The 22556-nt window shown below is 41.5% G+C and overlaps 2 protein-coding genes across 8 annotated transcripts in view; one reads left to right on the top strand and one right to left on the bottom strand.

The window, feature by feature from the left end:
* ccdc146 (coiled-coil domain containing 146) overlaps positions 1-22556 on the bottom strand; it is a 68832-nt gene that overhangs the window by 19355 nt on the left and 26921 nt on the right. For 2 of the 7 annotated variants that reach the window (XM_058078612.1, XM_058078611.1), the window contains exons 2-5: positions 17205-17305; positions 14461-14571; positions 845-927; positions 377-592 (exon numbers count right to left, since the gene is read on the bottom strand). In XM_058078612.1, coding sequence (XP_057934595.1) covers positions 377-592; positions 845-927; positions 14461-14571 — 410 coding nt within the window. In that variant the 5' untranslated portion in view covers positions 17205-17305. Of the gene's footprint in view, positions 1-3; positions 116-376; positions 593-844; positions 928-14460; positions 14572-14659; positions 15121-17204; positions 17306-22556 lie in introns of those variants that run through there. The other 5 variants (XM_058078613.1, XM_058078610.1, XM_058078609.1 and 2 more) reach the window with 5 other exon arrangements.
* On the top strand, positions 5890-14309 carry fgl2a (fibrinogen-like 2a). The gene is made up of 5 exons (XM_058078623.1): positions 5890-6568; positions 6908-7112; positions 11353-11572; positions 11694-11864; positions 12952-14309. The coding sequence occupies exons 1-5, from the start codon at positions 6020-6022 to the stop codon at positions 13265-13267; spliced, it is 1461 nt and encodes a 486-aa protein (XP_057934606.1). The 5' UTR covers positions 5890-6019; the 3' UTR covers positions 13268-14309.

Below are 22556 nucleotides of genomic sequence, written 5' to 3'. Positions count from 1 at the left end.
GACCTCCGTCTGACTCGAGCACAAAAAGTGTTCTTTTCCATTTCTCTGGGCGCATCTGACCCTTTGGACGCAGCGATAGTGGTGGTGAGAGATTTGGAGGAAGGAAAAGTGAGGCCTGCGGCAGAATTGAGGAAAGTGGCTTGTGAGAAATGAGAGTTAGCGAGAGAGAGAGGAGCAGAAATAACTCCCACACTGACGCCAGAGCACTCGGACAAGTAAACACTTTGCAGGGAGGAAATGTTAAAATTCCAATGGCAACCGGTATTTGGATTGACTTTGGAAATGTGATAAATCATATTTATCCAAAGCCATTGGTACATGTTCTCGTGGAGGTGAAACAATATGTCATAGTTGCTGTTCCGTGCAGAAAGCTCACCACTTGAGTTGGTGCTGTGTCATGTAGTCCCTGTCCTTGGCTGCTTTCAGTTCATTGAACGCCTGCAGGAGCTGAAGCCTCAGTCTGCCCGCCTCACTCGTGGGCTCCTCGGAGGAGTTTGGCTCCTGCGTTCTCTCAAATTCAGCTTGGAGTCTCCTTAGGTCGACACGGAACTTTGTTGTTTCTTCCAAAAGATGTAGCTCTGAGTCCTGGGCACTGTTGCAAAAAACAAAAACAAAAACAGTGTGAACGCATATCCCTTTTTTGACACCATGGTGTTGGTTATCATTGGCTTGTGGAGGTGTATCCATCACATTTTAGGCTGAAAATATGCTAGAACAAATAACCTGGAGATCATCTTTGGCACATACGTCCGACATCACCCTTTTTCCCCCGACTTCAGCTTTGCAGTCTTTGGCCCCATTGCATCAACAGACAATTGTTTCCATTAAAAACAGAGTAGCATACCTCTTCAGGGCATCACTCAGTTGCCTGTAGATCGCCTTCAACTTGGCCACTTTGGCCGCCCCAATTTTGCCGTGTGAGAGCATCTGGAAGGCAACAATCAGGCACATCCATTAATACTATTCAGAAGTGGGGAAGCATGAAAACATGCATACTAGTCGTCCATCGCTACATTGTGGTTCAAATGTCACTCCCTCGCGATATCGTGGTACGACCAGACACCATATTTTGTGGTTCACTATTGCCTATTATCAGTCAAAAAATACTGAAATACAAGTCATATGAAGTATTATGGCCACTGGGTGTCAATAATGACAAAGTCTTGATGATCACATCACACTGCATCTAGTCAGCCATGGCATGTCCGACATGATAAAGTGAAAAGAAGCTCTCCTCCTATTCCATGTGGAAGTGGTAATATTTGGCTTCTTATTTTGTCTTTATTCCCCACTCTGTTTGAAACTCTTTTTTTTTAAAGTTGAGAATAAATTAGGGCTGCACGGCGGTCGAGTGGTTAGCGTGCAGACCTCACAGCTAGGAGACCCGAGTTCAATTCCACCCTCGGCCATCTCTGTGTGGAGTTTGCATGTTCTCCCCGTGAATGCGTGGGTTTTCTCCGGGTACTCCGGTTTCCTCCCACATTCCAAAAACATGCTAGGTTAATTAGCAACTCCAAATTGTCCATAGGTATGAATGTGAGTGTGAATGGTTGTTTGTCTATATGTGCCCTGTGATTGGCTGGCTGGCCACCAGTCCAGGGTGTACCCCGCCGCTCGCCCGAAGACAGCTGGGATAGGCTCCAGCACCCCCTGTGACCCTTGTGAGGATAAGCAGTAGAAAATGAATGAATGAGAATAAATTAATTGGAGGCTAACAGGCTGTCCCTGCAGTGATCCCATAGCTTGTACATTAACAATGTCATGTAAAGGAGTGTAAAGGTGGCCCAAATAATGATTATACACGTTTTCTATGCTCTTTAACTATTTTATTTAACTATTTTATCTATTTTCACTTGGCGGAAATTCACTACCCACGGTTGGGTCTAGAGCCAGTTAATGGCGATAAAAAAGGGATAAAAGAGTACTTTGCCGCTGAATGATGCATTAAAACACTACAAATGTTTATCATCGTCATTGGAGGAAAGAACAAACGATTGCTAAAAAAAGCGCCCCGTAAAAGCAACGGTTACACACCTAAAGGATTAAAAAGCTACCATTAACGCTGAGAGACATACAGCTGGAGGACTTGAGTAAAAAGCAGGTAATTCCCCCTTTTGTGCGGTGCTCCGTCTTTGCCGAGAGTGTTGTTGTGGGTGAATTTCTCCCAGTTGTGTCGGGTACTTTAGCGTGTCACAATGATGGAAACGGTGGACAGGTGCTCAGCTCTTATCTTGGCAGCCAGGCAAGTCGGGCAGGGGATGCGGTAATGAGGGGATAACCTTGTCTATAAAGGCAACTTGACTTCTTAGACATGGTAATGTGTGTGTTTTTTTCCCCCTTAAAAATTCATCCCATTACATAGTATCTGGCTACCAAACACACCAAGGGCTCCAAGGGGAGTAACATCAACAACTTCTCTTTAAATGTGTCACAGGCGTCCGTCTTGGAACTTTAAGTGGGTCATTGTTAGTAAATGGACTCAAGCACAAAATCCCAACTCCAAAATGTTTTTGTATCCACAGATGAGTCACCAAAATAAGCCCCCCCCCCATCACGGCTGACACGGCAGTGATGCAGCAGACATCTTGGCAGCAGCAGCAGCAGCGGCGCGCACTGAGCGTTTTATCTGAAACAGCCCGAAGGCGGTTTGGAGGCAGCCTTGCCCCTCCTGGTGATGAGACTTATCTGCAGCAGTTAAAAGGGAATTGCAAAATTTTATGGGGTGAATGCGTAACACGTGGATCTTTGAAGTGAGACAATCGCTAAATTATATTTATGCGTGCAGGCGGCAGGAGGGCGGGACTTACACATGTAGGCACAAATAGATGGACGCCGCATATAGCTTCCTGGGAACTTAAACATGTTCGAGTGGATCAAAACAGGGGCAAAAATAGTAAGAACAGATCTTAGCATGATGCAGTGCAGATCTCTGCAAACTCCAAGCACGATAATAAAGATTCTAGTGTGAAAACGGAACAGGATTGTCTTTGTAAGGGCAGGGTTTTATATGGATTGGATTTCATTGCACAGAGCAGGTAAAACCTAATGAGATGTCAGGTCAATGCATGTGAAAAAGATAGCAGAGGGGTTTACAAGGCTGCAGCCTCCATGAGAAAAAACAATCATCATCACTGTGTGGACAGACTCATCATCTCTCGATATCTGTGCATCTCTACACTCATGTTCTGATATTGACTTTTTATTTTGGCAATGCGCCCGGAGCCAGACCGAATCAAGGCGACGGTGAGGGTGTTTCAGCGGTAATATTTCCCCTCGGCTGTTCCCTCCGGGCTCCACCTTGGGGTAATGTCCGTTATGAATCTTTAAATATTCTGTTGACACATTGGAAAACATTACGACTGAGGGAAAGTTAATGAACCTGCAGTACGAAAAAGGGTGAAATCAAAACTAAAAGTTAATGGTAATGCATTTTTTTTTTGGTTCGGTTACAAGTTATGTACAGGAAGTTATGTTATTTGCACTTGCACAATTCAAGCCTGAAAAGGAGTAGGAAGAAGCAGATGCTATCCTCCCCCTACTCCATGTCTCAACAATTACTGATAGTTCACTTCCTGTGTTTGGCAATTCCTCATTTCCTAAACAATAGAGAATGTGTAATAAGACAGTAGATAGCTACTAGATAGGAATGTATACATAAAGCAAATAGTTTTATGTCTGAGGTATGCCACAAACCATATCCAAACATATGATGTAGATTCTCTTTGGGTCAAAAAATGCTTCCTGTTCAGTACCGTCGTCCCTCGTTTATAGTGGTTGATTGGTTCCAGACATGATTGCGATAAATTAATTTCTGCCATGTAGGGTGCAATGGTAATAAATAGATTTTTTTTAAAATACAATTCTTAAATACAGTTAACATGATTAGAGCCCTGTAGACATGAAATAGCACCCACAAAGTCACTTTTACATTCAGGTTATTCTTCGTTTACAACACATTGTGCAACTATTATGCTGCAGGGACTCGAGATAGCTAACTGAAATGTATTTCTTCTAAACTTCATTCATTCATTTTCTACTGCTTATCCTCACAAAAATAGCGGGGGTGCTGGAGCCTATCCCAGCTGTCTTCAGGCGAGAGGCGGTGTACACCCTCGACTGGCGGCCAGCCAATCACAGGGCACATATAGACAAACAACCATTCACACTCACATTCATACCTATGGACAATTTGGAGTTGCCAATTAACCTAGCATGTTTTTGGAACATGCAAACTTTTTGCAAAATTTTTGGAATGTCGGAGAAAACCGGAGAAAACCCATGCATGCATGGGGAGAACATGCAAACTCCACACAGAGATGGCCGAGGGTGGGATTGAACCCGGGTCTCCTAGCTGTGAAGTCTGCGTGCTAACCACTCGACGGCCGTGCAGTCCGTTTTCCTGACATTTTCACTGTAAAAAAATATTGTGCTATACAGTAATCCCTCGTTTATCATGTTTAATTGGAAGTAAATTTCTGCAAAGAATGAAATATTGTCATACGTAAGCATCATTTAAATGAGATATTTTTAACATTATGAGCCCTCTAGACATGAACTAGCATGTTTTTGGAAAACCCACGCATTCACGGGGAGAACTCGACACAGAGATGGCCGAGGGTGGTTTTGAACTCGGGTCTCCTAGCTGTGAGGACTGCGTGCTAACCACTCGCCCGCCGTGCAGCCTTCTTCTAAACTTAATAGGTCAAAAGCTTACCACTTCCACATGGAATGGGAGGAGAAGCTTTTCTTACTCTATCATGTCAGACATTACTTGTATTTCAATATGTTTTGACTAATAATGAACCACAGTCTACCACAAAAAGCAATCATTCAATTTCTGAAGCGAGGGAGCGATAATAGAAACGCAATATTGTGAGGGATTCCTGTAGGTTGCTTTTCTCCCAGTTCAGAACTACAGTACTCCCCAAATGCCGTACCTTTCGAATTTGTATCCAAGGCTTTTGACAGGTATTGAATTGTGTGGAAGAGCAGCTACAAGTTAACAGAAATTTAAATTACTTGGTCGTTGCGCAGCTTTGGACAAACTTAAAGAAAGCTTAATTAACTGATGCAATGTTAGAGTGTGTTATTCTGCAAACACACAGAGAATCCTTAAGCAGCACAAATGAACAGAGAGTCTTAATGACATCCACTAGCCAATCCGCGAGAGACACTCATGGGTTTGCTTTTTCATCTCTATAGATTCAGTTTAAAAAAAAAAAAAAAAAAAAGAGAGGCAGCACTGGCCTACATTGACATTACAGTATAGTCTCTTACTGCACAAAACACCCGAGAACATCAATACAATTTTTTTTCGGTCTTCCTCTAAGGGAAAAAAATTAAATATTAATACAAGACATGTAAGCAATAAATCTGATTTGTAAGTCTCTAATAACTAGAGTGCACTGAATTAATTTGCAGCATTTCAAGCCCCCCCACACCCCCCAAAAGGCTTGTAAGTGTTACTTGAGCCTGTTTGATGTAGCTATGCAGTACACGGCTGACTGGTAGGAAGACGGATTGCTGCTTTCACTTCAGTTCACAAAAAGGGTAAAGTATTCACAAAAAGGGTAAAGTGAAGCGAGAGGAAAAAAGCATCCCCCTAAAGTCTTTAGAGTGGAGAGTTCCTGTGTACTGAGTCATTTTGCTCCTCGGGGAGACAGGGTGGTACTTCCGAGTGAAGCAGGGACAAGGACATACCTTCCCTTTTCCGAATACACCCCATGTAAAAATATAAAAATGAAAAAAAATACAAAAAAAAAACCTCAAGCAGCATCACTTAAGATTTCACAATGCTGCTGGTATGGTGATGGGCATTACGTAAAAGCGCCACGCCTCCCTCTCTCTCCTCCCTCGCTCGCCCGTCCTCATATTAATGACACAGCATCGGAGGCAGCACCAGTTCCCCTGCACTCTCTCAACCTGCAGGTTGCACTCCCTCACACACACACACACATATACACACACACTGACTGGATCACACACACTTTTTTTGTGTCGGAGCAGTTTTTGGACAAAAATGAGGACCATTCTGGTATGTGCCACGCTCGTACTCGCAGCCACCTGCCTTGCAGCGGACTTCCCGGGCAATTCATACCAAAGATGGGACGCAAGAGGACCCCACACTTTGGGAGCGGACCCAGGCACCCCAGCCTCCTGTGCCATAAAACTGAGACCGTCAGGCCAATGTGGGGGATCCGGGACCGCATCGGAGGAAGGGAATGAGGAGTGCCCCTATCAGGTGACCCTGCCCCCTCTCACTATTCAGCTGCCCAAGCAGTTTAAGCTGCTGGAGAAGACGATGAAGGAGCTGCAGAGCCTGAAGGAGGTGGTGAACAAATTGAAGAGCAGCTGCCAGGATTGCCGCGGGACGCGGGGAAGCGGAGTCTACGGACATCAGCAAGCGGACCAGGGACAAAAAGCGAGTGATGTGGCAGGGCTGGAAGCGCAAAGCGGGTCCAGCCAAGAGGAGAGGGACAATGTGATGGTTTCTGGAGCTTCTGTTGAAGAACATGGACCTAATTTTGGGAAAATGACACCTGGTCCAAGCAGCATGCAGGAGATGCAGGTAAGAAAACTCTATGATTTCAAAATGCATGTCAATAAAAATGATTCAAATGTAATAATGAAGGTGTTCTTCATGGAAAAAGTACATTTCCAGTCAAATGCAATCAGCTGGAAAATAAACTGGAGTTCACACGGCAGTCAAGCCCCACCTGGCCCCACAACACCATTGAACATTCCTGGTTCTGTAAACAGTGCCGGGAATTCCGATTAGCTACCATCCAAATTGTTGCTTTGCCTGCTAAGTTTGTTGACACTCACATCCACTGTGGCAGACTTCCAACCATCATGTCGCCTCTCTAAGCATGTAGGCCAACCCTAAGACCCTGATGTCTCCATCCAGGTGAAGATGAACAGGATGTCGGTGAGCCTGCGCAATGCCAGGAACCAGATCACGTCCCTGCAAGGTCGCATGGAGGCACTCAACCTCCTCAACATGGACAACGTGCAAGCCATGGTGGACAGACGTGTGGAGAACATCAGCGGAGTGGTCAACAAGCTGAGCTCCACCTGCACCACACAATGTGCAATGCAGAATACGCCACAGTGTAAGAATCTCTTCGCTTTGTCCTCTATTTCCTTGTGTTGACTATGTCTAGACAGCCCAAAATGGCTCCAAGAGTACGTGAGGTTGTCATGGGGGGGTTCCTGGCAAAAGATTGATTCAATAATGGCAAAGTGGCCAATTTTAATCTTGAGAACAAGAACAAAGTCTTGGTGCTCACCTTCACCCAAAGAGGCCTTTCTTCTCTTTTTGTGAAATTAAATTTGGTAGGCCGGCAACAAAAGCTTTGTAACATAATACTCATTTTATTTGGAATTTTACCTAAATGAAAATCCATTTGGAAAGTTTTATACCCACTTCTATTGATTACTTTTACTAAATAATACTCCTGCAAAGTCCCTGGTGGAGTATTATATAATATACACACACACTACTGCTTTTCATAACATAGCATTGGTTGGACTCCACACCAAACAAAAACTTAAGGGACTGTAATGTGAAACATGTGGGGGGTATTTCAAAGATAGTTTATAATGGACCAGTCCGCCCGAAGACAGCTGGGATAGGCTCCAGCACACCCACGACCCTCGTGAAGATAAGCAGTAGAAAATGAATTAGTTTGTAATAGATTGGTCACTGCAAAATAATCTACCTCAGTAATATTATTGTATTACTTCCCTTTTCAATCAAATGTCCATCAGATAGGGGTGTCCAAACTTTTTCCACCAAGGGCCACATAGTGACAAATCAAAGAGTGCAGGGGCCACATATACTAATGTTGATATTCAAAGATTTTTTTGCATCTCATCAGTGCCAAAGTGTATTATAAGTATGATTTTTTTCTCTGTACATTACCCTTTACTATTTTTCCAAATACTTACACATTGTACATTTTTTCATGTCATATTATGACTTTAGTCTCATAATGTTTAGACTGTATTATTCTAATATAGGCTGCACGGAGGCGGTTAGCGCGCAGACCTTACAGCTAGGAGACCCGAGTTCAATTCCACACTTGGCCATCTCTGTGTGGAGTTTGAATGTTCTCCCCGTGGGTTTTCTCCGGGTACTCCGGTTTCCTCACACATTCCAAAAACATGCTAGGTTAATTGGCGATTCCAAATTGTCCATAGGTATGAATATGAGTGTGAATGGTTGTTTGTCTATATGTGCCCTGTGATTGGCTGGCTGGCCACCAGTCCTAGGTGTACCCCGCCTCTCGCCCGAAGACAGCTGGGATAGGCTCCAGCACCGCCTGTGACCGCGATAAGCGGTAGAAAATAAATGAATGAATGAATGAAGTTTAGAAGAAATACATTTCAGTTAGCTCACTAGCTTGTTAACTTGCTAGCTTGCGGCCATCTCAAGTCCCTGCAGCATAATAGTTGCACAATGTGTTGTAAACAAAGAATAACCGGAATGTAAAAGTGACTTTGTGGGTGTTATTTCATGTGACATAACACATGTAAGTGCTAAAAAATGAATGAATTAATGAATATTCTAATACAATTTTATCCAAACTTAATTTGCCAAAATTTGAACTTTTTCTGTTTTCCTTAAATTGTTCAACTTTATACTATCTTTCTATTTTTTTATGACTCGACTGTCTTAATATTGCTCTTTTATTCTAGCAAAATGACTGCCCTTCCATTTTTGCTGTTTTTTTTTTTCAAGTTATCTTGCTTATTTCATTTTTAGACTATGCTGAGGGCTGGTAAAAAAAAAAAACTAAACAAAAAACCGCTGCGGGCCATAAACAGCCCCTTGGCCACACTTTGGACACCCCTGCTGCACTTCAAGTGTACTTTTGTGAAAGCATCTGTGTCCAGCATGCTTTTTGAAGGGAGCTCCTGTGCAACTGAGTGAATAGTTTCACGTTGCGGTCATCATCATTGCTCTTGAGTGAAGAAATATGTACGATTGACCTCTTACATAACATCATGTAAGTGCCTTGACATTCCACTACTTTTACTTATGCGCTCCAAAAATGGGGGGAGAAAGAATGAAGGGCAGATACTTGGCATGGAAAGGAATGGGGGGGTAAGACCATGAAAGATAGGAAAAAGGCACTTTTGAGTGGATTTATTTGCATGGGTGAAATAGAATGCAATGCTATATTAGGATGGGGTTTTTTTGGTGTGAGCTTATTTCTAAGTAGATTAGTCTGGCGTGTGGTGTGAAGGGAATCCCAGCATTCATCTTGCCTTTTTCCTCCTCCTTCAAAAAAAAAAACTCCACTTCAATGCCGTTCTCAAATGTTTATCCCGACTGCACGCGTCCTTCATCATTCATTCATTTTCGTGCGTCTTAGATGCTCCTTTTTCCTCTTGGCTTAACATCTTTCCTCACTCGCTATCTAATCCCTCTTTTCCTGTCTGCCTCGCCCGTTTTTGGAGGTCATGCTCTTCAGTGCTCAGTCCTGCATGAAACAACTAATTCTCATTATCTTCTGCCAACAACACAAGGAGCAATGTAGGCGGCGTCCATGACATTCGACACAGGTGGTTGAAGTTAGGGGGGTGGGCGGTAGCGGAGGGGGGTTAATGTTCGTCTTTGCGCAACCGTGTTGAGCTCCACAAGTGGATAATGGTTCTGACACAAGCCGTGCCGGGCAGTGTCTGAAGCGAGTCCCAAGGAAAACAGCAATAAACAGCTGTTGCCATAGAGATTGATGGCAAATCCAATGATGAAATCCTTGTCTCACAAATCCACAGGCAATACTCGGCAACGATTCATTCCAGATGTTAAATTAACGCCGACATTGCTCGCGTAGATAAACATTCTTGGGAAAACTTTCATGTTTTCCCATTTTTCACAAAGTCTAAGTGCTTAGACAAGAAATCTGCAGGGCTCCCCCTTACTTAAGAATGAGCCACCAGCTGCCACTTTGCAGCCAGAAATGGATGAATGCGCCATTGAAAATGTGAAGAAGCAGTAAAGCACACAAATTCTAAAATGACTCGCGTGTGCAATGACTTAGAAAGCAGGCACGCTGCCGCAGTTCTTTGAATGGGCTTGAAAAAAAAAAAAAAAAAAAGCCACCTTGGGGCAAAAGTTGAGTCGTCAAAAAGCTTCTCAAGTTGCTTTTATCACTTCCAACTTGCAACGTGTTCATGCCGACCAGCGCTAATCATCCGCTTTCTCTCTTGCGGGGATGTATTAGGACCGTGAGATGAACTGACAGGAATTAATGTCCAGGTTCAGCAACATTAACTCACTCAAACAGTGAGGACTTGGAATATTCCTTTTTACGTCCATGACAAAAAAAGAAGAAGCACTATCTTGGCGGAAGCACATTTGTATTCGCAACAGATGCTGATCTTGCATCGAGGACAGGCTGTCATGTTGCATTTTGGTGCCAGTCACTTATCTACTGGGACTCTGCGATAATTCACGCTGTAAGTCTGTCAGTCATGTGACTCATCACTCCGCTTGCAAGGAAGCCTCAGTGAGTTATGTATTCTCCTCCGAGGCATACATGATAAGGGCCGACGTGGAGCATCAGGATGTACCGTGAGGGTGCACTTTCTTCTAAAAAAAATCCAACTCGTGGGCTTTTTCACAGTCTCCCAAAACTGCAGAACCAACGAGACGGATTTCACAGCACAATAAAGTGAATCCAAAAGAGTCTGCATGCTGGCTGCCCCAGCGTCACCAATCTGTACGCACCATGGGAAGAGCCACTCTAATCCACTTTCACACATTTCGGAAAGTCTGTCAAAGAGTCCAAAGAGTCTTTTCCCAGGAGTCCCAGCAGTCCTTTAGCTCAGCATTCCGTGCTACCGCAGGAGAACAAGTGTTGAAATAATAAGTGGGCAGGTGTAATAAAACTTTTAGAAAGTATAGAACAAAGATGAATTTTATCTTGTCACCTGTTTCCATTATAGTCTTTTAAAAAGGAGACCTGATTCTCAGCATGATTTCCAGACAGTTGAGATGAGATAAGGCAAAAGTCAAGGGACGCCGGTATGCAAATGTGAAGACATTTCCTGTTATATTGCGCTTCACACGGGTGCCCGTTGTATTAAATTATGGGGAAAAAAAAAAGTTGGTGAACCGTTTTGTGTGGGAATACACTGCCTCAGGATTTAATTCAGCACTGAAAACTTTCATTATGATTAAAAATTGAATTACTTTCTTGAGTCTGCCTCAGCCTCGGGGGCCATTTCTATTACAGTCCTCTTGGCGGGGCCGAGAAAATAACAGAGAAGATTGAATATCATCCCGTCACATTCCCCTTACAAATGCCCTCCTCTCAATTCCCTTTTCTGTCTCCCCGGCAGTCATCTTAGCCCCCAGAGACTGTTCTGACTACAATGTGCTGGAGACCCGGAAGAATGGGGTGTACCGTGTGACTCCCGATCCACGTAACGGGACCTTTGATGTCTTTTGCGACATGGAGTCCTTCGGAGGCGGCTGGACGGTGATACAGCAGCGGCTTGACGGCTCCGTCAGCTTCAACCGTACCTGGACTGAATATAAGAAGGGCTTCGGAAACCTCAGGTAAAGAGTTAGGTTCCTCCAGCTGTCCTTTTGTCCAACCTGACTAACAGCAAACATCTATATCGGTCTTCTGGTAATTTATCTCCGTCCTTTTCGTCCTTTATCTATCACAACCGTTTAGAGGTGAGTTCTGGCTGGGCAATGACCACATCCATCTGCTGACAAAAGCCAAAGACATGACGCTGCGGATCGAGCTGGAGGACTTTGAGGGTGTGCGGGAGTATGCCAAATATGACCAGTTCTACGTGGCCAATGAGTTCCTGCGATTCAGGCTGTCCATCAGCGGATACAGGTGCGGTATTGCTTCCTGTCAAATGACAGTCAAAACTAGAAAATTCCCGCGGAAATTTTGATGGGCTTGAACCTCGGGCCCGGTGTGCCAACGGCTACCGTGCTAGCACCTAGCAAGACAACCTCAAGTGCTGAAAAGGTTGATGCAGTCCCATAGTGTCCCCACATCATGCCATGCCTTTAGACATTAGTAAATTAGCTTAAATGCTAACATGCTAATGGCTACCATGCTAACACCTAGCAAGACAGCCTTAGGTCCCGAAAAGTATGGGGCAGGCCCATGGTGTCCCCACATCATGCCATGAGTGTATTTGCCTTTAGACATGAGTAAATTAGCTAAAATGCTAGCATGCTAACAGTCATCATGCTAGCACCTAGCAAGAGAACCTCAAGTTTAGAAAGTGCCAAGGTCGTCCTATAACATCCCTACATCATGCCATGTGTGTATTTGCCTGTAGACATGAGTAAATTAGCTTAAATGCTAACATGCTAACGGCTACCATGCTAGCACCTAGCAAGAGAGCCTCAAGTTTAGAAAGTGCCTTTAACCTCCCTACATCATGCCATGTGTGTATTTGCCTTTAGACATGAGTAAGTTAGCTTAAATGCTAACATGCTAGCAATTAGCATTTAGCCACAGCGAGAGTTGAGAAGTTTATCTAAAAAATGAGCCGTTAATCACGTTTCTACGTGGCCGTGTGGCTGAGCTACAAGGCTGTGAAAAGTCTGTAAATTCTCGTTTTCCCTGGAATGTGGCTGTTCTAAAAATAGCACAGGTGTACCTAATCTAGTGGCCCATTTTTGAACGTTTTGGTGAATAGCGTCGCCATGTTTACACAAAACGTTCCAAAAAATAAATACCAAAAATGGGAAGATTAAGATATAATAATAGCTAAACATCACAAGGAATAACAATATGGGCTTGCTCAGTAATGCAAGCCCCATAGACTGCTGCTTAGCAGCTGTCTATGGGGCTTGCATTACTGAGCAAGCCCATAATAAAACTTTCGGTACTAACTTCCCACATAATACACTTTGAAGCTAAGCAGTTTATTCAGCACTGTAAATAAACCAATGTGTTGTTGCAGTGGGACAGCCGGGAACGCCATCAGCTTCAACAAGCACTTCAACCACGATCAAAAGTTCTTCTCCACCCCCGACCGCGACAACGACATGTACCCCTCGGGAAACTGCGGCACCTACTACAGTTCCGGCTGGTGGTTCGACGCCTGCATGTCAGCCAACCTCAACGGCAAGTACTACCACAAGAGATACAAGGGTGTCCGGAATGGGATCTTCTGGGGGACATGGCCTAACATGTCCACGGAGTACTACCCGACCAACTACAGGCAGGCCTTCAAGACAGTCAAGATGATGATAAGGCCCAAGAATTATGCTCCTTAAGGCGATGGGGGAAAAAAAATGGATGGACATAAGCATAGAACCAGAAACATGCACATACTTACCGACAAACCGTACACAAGCCTGAATGCAGTCCAAACAAAACCTAAAGCCCTGTGGCGAGCATAGCCTTCACAATGTTGAATTAAAACCACCATAAAGAACAATGGACTGGATAACACAAGCCGTGTAAAAGCTAGCCTCCTCGCGGGGCCATTATATCCAACGGGGTGTCACTATGGAGGATTTTTCCACTGGTTCTCTGTCAATATCCTTCTTCCAGCTTAGACTCAGCTCAGCGCACAGAAGTAGTTAAACTAATGAGCTATCATTTAGCCCCACTCATAATTAACAACAGCTATTCAAGTGGAGCTCCCTTTTTGAGTGGCAGCAATACCACACATTTTGAGCCACAGTGCACAAGTAATAGCTTCTTTGTTGTTGCTGTTTTTAATTCAATTCAACTCATCACCCTATACAATATGAACAATTCCTGCATAAATAGGCTACACGTTGTGCATTATTGATGATTTCCGAGACAGGAAAAAAAAAGACTGTTCGTTGTTTTGTTTTTCTATTGGAGTAATGATCTACTGTACTACTTGTACAATACCGCCTCCCAGTGTCAGACAACTGTATTGCATCATTGCGCTCCTTCTTCCACACACTGTGAATGGGCAGAATGCAGGAGAGATTAATTTTTTGCTTCCATTTTAAGGACGTGTACAGTATTTATTCTCATTTTGTGAGGTTTGATAGAATTTCCATGTGCAGGAGTCATACAAAACAAGGTCTAATAGTAATAAATATTGATAATGATGTTAATATTTGGGCAATGAAAAACATTGTGCATCATTGTGGCCATTCGTAGAAGTAATGATGAGCGTGTGGGGCTTTGTTGTGTGTATGTACAATATCTTTTCTATCATTCATACTCATTGTCAACCCAAAGGATATGCACTTTTTATATTTAAAAAAATAAAGTTCAATTTAAATGGCTGTGTGTGCTGGCTTTTTTAAAAGCTAATTTTTAAAGAGATACACTTTGGATGTATTGCATCAATTATTCTATCTGTTAACTGTAATGGTAACACAGGAAGTGAACTTTGAAAAAGGGTAGCACAAGTTGTAAACGTATGATGTTCTTTAACATTCCCATTAAATAGGAGATTTGAGATTTGTGATTTGACTTTTACCTCATCAAGGCGCTGAAAAGTCAGACAGGCAGACACATCATCTTCTAAAAGTGACGGATCAGGTACCATTTTAGCAGAATTGACGTTCTCCTCCTCAACTTCACTCTCCATCTTTTATAACACAAACAGACAGACAGTTTATTTCAAAGCATATGAGCAAACATGAGTTGTTAAAGCGATATTTTGATGGGTATCTGACCCCAAAAGTCTCCTTCCTGCAACCGCAAGCCACTCTAAACACTGATAAATGTACATCTCAATGAGGGTGACAAGAACAGTGCAGTATAATGTATAACGATTGCTAACATTAGTAGGCTATAGCTAACGTAGCAGCGTCGTCATCGTCGTCGTCAACCAGAAAAGTTTTACATACCTTTCTTTTTCAAATTCTCCCTCCCCAAGAAGCTGAATATTGGGATAAAACCAACAAAAACATATATATCAACGTTTTTTAAACTTATTACAATGTTAGCAAAACTCCAATCACAGTTTTTCAGCTGTGTGTTGAGCCTTGCGTGGTTGTCATAGCAACGACACGGGACGTCCTTGACAACGCCAGGTGACATGACAAAGTGCCTGACTAGAAATAAAAAAAATGTTCTTTATTTTTTTTTCCTTCTCTGCGTGAGTAAATTATATAGAATACACACACGCAAAAAACGAGTTTGCTGACTGAAAGCAAAATAACGTCCAGCAGGGGCCAGGAAAGAGTATTTAACTAGCATAGCATGCGTTGTCCAAATATGGCTGTTATAATGAAGTGCCTGATTAAAAATACAATAAATAAAAAATAAATAACTTTTTAAGCTACTCAGTAGTAATGAATCACATTCAATATACACACTCAAGAAACAAGTGAAGAAAAAAATCAAAATATTGCCCAGCAGGTGTCATGCTAGAGTTTAAACTCAGCATAGAATGCATTGTCCAAACATGGCTATCATAGCTTAGCTTTCAGAACATATATAATACTGTATGTTATTAATTTAATAAACTTGGCATCAAAATCTGTGGCTTTTGGTGCAGGTTTCAATTACTTCACAACAGGCACAATAATCCGTACAATAACCCACCAAATTAAAACTCCACTCTGAACCCCCAACGTCACTTCCACCCCTTCCGGCACTCATCACCCCTTGGGAGCAGTTTATTTATTCTTATTATATATTTTATATTGGATAATATGAGTGTAAAGGCGACGATAGAGGTGTTTTGTTCATGTCTAGAAGCATCTAATAATGTTAAAAACCGTGTCTAGAAGGTTGTAAACATGTTTTCTATCATTTATAAATAAGAAATCCTACTTTTCGGAAATTCACTTATCATGGTCGGATCTGGAACAAATTAACGATGCAAAAAAAGGGATTACTGTAAATAGTGGTTGCTGTGATGAATTGCCAGCATACTAACCCTCAATTAATACCTGTATGTATAATTTTAGTTCATCAACATCCTTTTTCACCATTCACAAATTGCATGTTTTCGATGAATTTCCTTGTATCACCCCTCATTAAACCCCTTGGCAGAGATTCCGAATTAACCTACATTCCTGCCCAACAATCTGCACAAGCAATGCTCTGGGGTTCATCATATTTAATTAACAGGAGTAAAGTATTTCCATTTTTGGTTACATAAACTCCAGACACTTTTGGGTCGGCAAGAGGGAAGGGGGGTTGATGTGATGATTGCAAACGTATGTAGGAACGATCAAAGCGCCTCCATGATGTCTGCACACATGTTTATATCTCCACTTCCTGTATTGTATGTTGGGTCTATTTACTGTCCTTCGACAAAATCTGCTGATTCTTAAAATGTGTAAAAGTCACCACTGGCTTTTATATCGCAGACCACAGTTCATTGCTGTAAAGTTCCATAATGTACAACAGATGAGAGTGATGCAAGAGGAGCTGTTAGCATGACTGAAAAGTGGGATTATGCACTGTGTCCACTAGTCACTGTAGCGGGGTTTATTTTCCACCCCCACCACCCCCCCGTCTCCAAACCTCACAGCTGCACAGATGATATAGTGTAGCTTCGCGGTGATTTTGTTTGAATTGCAGGCAACATGTGCAGAGTCAGCGGTTTATTAACCTTCAACCACCTTTCGAGTTGCAGAAATACTACATGCTGCACTCATAATTCGAATTTTATAGCCGCATATTCTTTGTTTACGCTCCTCATAGACCACTTTTTCACCGTGCAACGATTACCACTAAGGATCTATCTATTCATGCATATCCGGGTGATGGAGTACTTCGTCTCTAGTCGTAGACTTTGTCCTTGAGACAAATTGTCTGGAGACACTTCATAAACACATTCTTCAAAGTGCCTTTATAAAAAAAAACCCTCGACAGTGGCTTTTATGGGGAATCATTTGCACTTTTACAGTGAAATGCCTTCCCTTGACACGCCTGACTTCATTCCGAATGGAGACACTTCTTTAGGCACACCTCAGACGGTGTTTTTTGGTGGGGTGTATATGTTCTATATTGGCGGCACCTGAAATAACACACCAGACTTACACAGTCAGGTCTCCACCATAAATGCACCCCCTTCAGTAACAGCTTACTGGAACACACTGACTCACCGTCTTTGTCAGACGATACCCGGCTTGTAAACCTCCTTCAGCAAATACCTGCGTTTAACGGATTTAAATACGTGCATGCCTTATGTTCTCGCAAGAATCTTTGAAACTTCAACCCGTGTTAAGAGTGTGGTAGCCATTTTTAATTGATTCCAGGTACCTTTCCGTGACCTTTCGCAAGGCACTCATCTGAGGACACCCAACAACTGTCAAGGGAGATTACAGCAGAAAAGCAGCAACATATTCTTGCTTTCAGTGGAGCTAGAAAGAAGAGCACAATGAAAACTGTTAATGTTACTTATTGTTACAAAAGACCTTGCATTCATTCATTTTCTACCGCTTTTCCTCACGAGGGTCGCTGGGGGTGCTGGAGCCTATCCCAGAGCCTGTCTTCGGGCGTGAGGCGGGATACACCCTGGACTGGTTGCCAGCCAATCACAGGGCACATATAGACAAACAACCATTCACACTCACATTCATACCTATGGACAATTTGGAGTCGCCAATTAACCTAGCATGTTTTTGGAATGTGGGAGGAAACCGGAGTACCCGGAGAAAACCCACGCATGCACAGGGAGAACATGCAAACTCCACACAGAGATGGCCGAGGGTGGAATTGAACCCTGGTCTCCTAGCTGTGAGGTCTGCGCGCTAACCACTATACCGCCGTGCTGCCCGACCTTGCATGTTATTGAATATAATTTTATATGATATGAATTACAACACAATTTCCTTTCGGAAGTCCGATAATTATCAGTACCGGTAATTATTTTAGCGAGGAGCACTCATTGTCGGAAACACTTTGTCAGAGGAGCCGTTGGTGTGGTGGAGCTCAGAAGCCGGACGTGAGGGCGTGGACTTACGGCATGTCTGACATTAATACACCTTTCCTGGGAAAAAACGTTGCTTCTGGCTTCAGCAACAGTTTGGCGGATATTTCTCGTTATTATTCATAAAAACAGCGACGAGTGAAATGCCGTTGACAGATGATTATATGAATGAATGTTGAATGTTGAGATGAATATTTTTTCCTCGCTGGGAATTACCAAATAAAAATAACTTCTGCTTAAGCATGTTTAGTAAACAGAGAGCCTACACTCACGCCCATATAAGGAAGGCCGCCTCTCTGTGACATCACAAATGAACAGTTTTGCAACGCCCTCTGAAATCGAGCGTTTTGAACCATCTCAAACTTCTTTCAGGGCTCACTTTCAAATGCGTAAATGTCATTATCTGAAACTTTGGCATGGTTTAAATGAGAATAAAACATTATAACTGCATTTACAGGTCAGAAAAGTGGAAAAAGCATAATAAGTCCAAAGCTGCAGTTGAATTAAAAAGGGAAATAGTCACTGAGCGATGTAAGAGACGGAGCCTTTATGGTCATAACATTGCAGCTATTAGTGCTATTATATCATTGTAATATTATTGTTAATTAGATACAATACAACCTCTTGTTAATTTTAGCAACAAAAACAATGGATTAAAAAAAATCAAATTGCAAAAAAAAAATCCCCATAAGTACACAGACTAGAAATATATATTTCCCCTCGCTGGGAATCACCAAATACAATAACTTCTGCTTGAGCATGTTTAGTAAACAGAGAAGCAGAGCTTGGGGCCTACACTCATGCCCATATAAGGAAGGTCGCCTCTTTGTGACATCACAAATGAACAGTTTTGCAACGCCCTCTAAAACCGAGCGTTTTGAGCCATCCCAAACTTCTTTCAGCGCTCACTTCCAAATACGCAAACATCCTTATCTGAAACTTTGGCATGGTTTAACATGAGAATAAAACATTCTAACTGCATTTACAGGTCAGAAAAGCGAAAAAAGTCTAATAGGTCCAAAGCTGCAGTTGAATTAAAAAGGGAAATAATCACTGAGCGATATAAGAGACGGAGCCTTTATGGTCATAACATTGCAGATATTAGTGCTATTATATCATTGTTATATTATTGTTAATTAGATACAATACAACCTCTTGATTAAAAAAAAAATTAAATTGCAAAAAAAAAATCCCCATAATTACACAGACTAGACATATATATTTGATTTCATAAAACTAATTAAATACATGTTTTCATATCGGATTTAAGTTCAATTTTAAGGGAAAATAGCGAATTTATTCATTGCATGGAAGCAATTAACATCATCTGCTCACCAGACCGAGAGGGTAGCTGTTTATTTACTTCCATATTGTGTGTACATATGTGTGTTTGGATATAAAAAGGGAAGCATCCTCCAGTGCTCCCCTTTCATCCCACAGACAACCACATCCTTGTCAACTCCACCCTTTCATGGTTGGGATGGCTAGAAAAAGCTCCACATTCAAATCAAGTGTGTTGTCTTTCTTCCATTTGTTGTTTTGTTTTGTTTTTTTATTGCAACACATTCTGAGGACAAAGTGAACCGCAATAACCATCTGGTTTAAGCTATAAATTATTGTTTCTGATTTATAAGTGACTTCAATTCTATTGTTCTCAGAGGTGCTAGAGAACTATGCTTTGCCTAAGCAATAGAAGCTCACCAAGCTGGGATTTATACAACTAGCAATGTAATGTTTTAATAAGTCCAAAGAAACTGCCACAGTTGTTAAACTTCCTGTTTTACTCTTTCATTTTCTATTTCTTTCTGTGTGCAGACCGCAGAGAGACAGGCATGTAATTTTCCGTGGATGGCGGCGTTGGCATCTTGAAGAACACACAGTTCCATTTCCTCGCATGATATGCCATATTTCACTTTTTTTCTTGTCTGCGGGAAGAAATATGATGGAAATCTTTCCAGAGGAGTGTGGAAGATTTTCGGTTTGGTGCCCGGCGAGGTTTTTGACTTCAATTCCAAAGCATAATGACAGAGAAAGAGAGCAGAGAATGGCGGGGTAAAGTAAATATAGTTAATTAAGCTCCTAAAATTGAAATAGCAAAATGCGTTTATGGCTACAAAAATGCTCAGCTTTGTTCAAAGACTTTCAGTGTACCGAAATAATCGACGCCATTGAGGTAGCGGAAGAGTTAAAATGACATTTGACCTAAGGGTTATGCACAAAATGCTCTGGAATACACTCTAGCATACATTTAATACATATCAGAGAAATGGTCAATGACTTATGCGCAATTAATTTGACATTTTGCATGTTTTTTTAACCAATTTTGGTCAAATTTTACCGACAAATTTGGTGGCGATCTGGCTAAACACGCTAAAGTTACAGTGTACAATGCATCGAGCCTTGGGAGAATGTTCAGGTCATTTCAATTTACAGAGTTTAATAACAGCATCGCCATGCGGTGCATTTGTCAGAAAAATAATAGCACAGGCAACACAGTTGGAGTTTATATTGTACCCAATTTGTAGCCTTTTATGTGCAATGGTTTTGGAGCAGAAAAGTTGCACCAGTTGCACCAGTTTGACAAATGTACTCCACCATCTACAGCAGGGGTCTCAAACTCAATTTACCTCAGGGGGCCACTGGAGCTCGGGTCTGGGTGAGGCTGGGCCGCATCAGGTTAAAAAAAAAAAAAAAAAAAAAAAATATATATATATATATATATATATATAAAATAAATGTTTAATGTTAATTTTTATTTTTCGACACAAAATAAGATGGAAAAATAAATAAGCAAATCAAAAAACAAATGAAACTAATTAATTTTTATTTATTATTAAATTATTAAATAAATGTTTAATGTTAATTTTTATTTTTCAACACAAAATAAGATGGAAAAATAAATAAGCAAATCAAAAAACAAATTAAATTAAACTTTCATATCAAGGCGGGGGCCTCAAACTAGCGTCCCGCGGGCCGCACTTGGCCCGTGGGCGGTGAGTTTGAGACCCCGGATCTACAGCATCTCATTGTGTGGAAACACCACCCAGACTGAGATTTATCATTCCAGTTCACCCCTCACATTTCAGCAAGCATTTTTATTACATTATATCTTCTCAATAAAAACTACTGTACTTTAGCATAGTTGGTGTTTAGCTTGTAAAGCAGAACAGATTTACTATCCACTGATATGATATGATATGATATGATATGATAAAACACACAGCCGCTAATATTTCACTGCTATTACAATGGTGAAAAATCTCTATTTTTATTTACTGGTTTACTTCCTTCTAGTTTTTAAAAAATATCCTAACTAATAAATATAAATATAAAAATACATATATTTAGGCAAATTTTAGGCATTTTTTAAATATTAAATATTGTTTAATTAAATAAAATTTTTAATAAAATATTAAAATAAAATTTTTAATAAAATATTAAAATAAAAATTTTAATAAAATATTAAAATAAAATTTTTAATAAAACATTAAAATAAAAAATTTAATAAAATATTAAAATAAAAATTTTAATAAAATATTAAAATAACAATTAAGCATTTTTGTGCATAAAAAGGGATAAAAAATAAAATTCCAATGTAAGGCATTAAGGCACAGTCTGCTGTTGTGCCTGTAACCAACGTCCAAGTAAAACTCCACTCTGAACCTCTCACATCACTTCCTGTCCACCCCCGACTCACTCCTCCAACACCAAAACACATTTACAGCAACACACACAAGTAAAAGTCTTATTTATGTCTTAAATTGCTTATTTTCTGTTATTATGTCTACTATATTGGGTAGTACGAGTGTAAAGGTGACCATAGGGGTGTTATTTCATGTCCAGAGCTTTAATAATGTTAAAAACTGCATTTAGAAGGCCACAAACAAGTAAACATAGACAAAATTCACTTAGCATGATGAAGTCTGTAGCCAAATAACTGAGATAAACAGGGGATGACATGAAAAGCAACATCACGTCTCAATCAGTCGTCTTCCTGCTGGAAAATGTTGAGTGAATCGACTTGTAAGCCAGCTCCCTCTGCTGGATTCATAGCAGCAGCACTCCTTTCTAATAAAGTAAATATATTTCTATAATATAACAAAAAATGTTGCTTCTCATGCCCACCCCGACATATTTGGGAAGCACTGCCTTAACCACACAACACCCCCTTTTTTATGGCCAGCTAACGAGCTCTTTCCCATCACATTGAATAGAATTAACAATTTGACCACCAAAACCAAAACTGCACTCAGACGTGCTGCTAACGAGCAGAACAACACGTCCAGACATGCGTTTTTAATTCAGACGTAGCTCGGATGAGATCACGTCGACGATATGCAGCTCAGCGTCTTATCTCGGATGACCTCTGCCCCCACCGCCCCATTAGTCAGACCAGTCGAACTACATCTGACGTCACATTGGAGGCCAAGATTTATTGTCACACAGAATATAATTAATCCGCCTGTCAAGCTCACCCAGCTGTGGCTTAGTAAGTTATTTCGAATAGCACTTAACACTTTGGGCTTTGACAGGAGCAAATGATTTGTGGACTGTGCCATCAAATAATCTTCGTGTATATGTGAGAGCGCGCCATAGAGCGATGGCGGAATAAACACAGTAGGTGACATGCTGTAGTGTATGGGGTGTATGGAGCCGTTTTTCCTTTAAATAGCACCCACTGA

Source organism: Doryrhamphus excisus, chromosome 7, assembly GCF_030265055.1.
Source record: "Doryrhamphus excisus isolate RoL2022-K1 chromosome 7, RoL_Dexc_1.0, whole genome shotgun sequence".
In the NCBI taxonomy this organism is placed as follows: Eukaryota; Metazoa; Chordata; class Actinopteri; order Syngnathiformes; family Syngnathidae; genus Doryrhamphus; species Doryrhamphus excisus.
The sequence above is the reverse complement of the archived record's forward strand: the minus strand, read 5'-3'. Positions and strand labels throughout refer to the sequence as shown.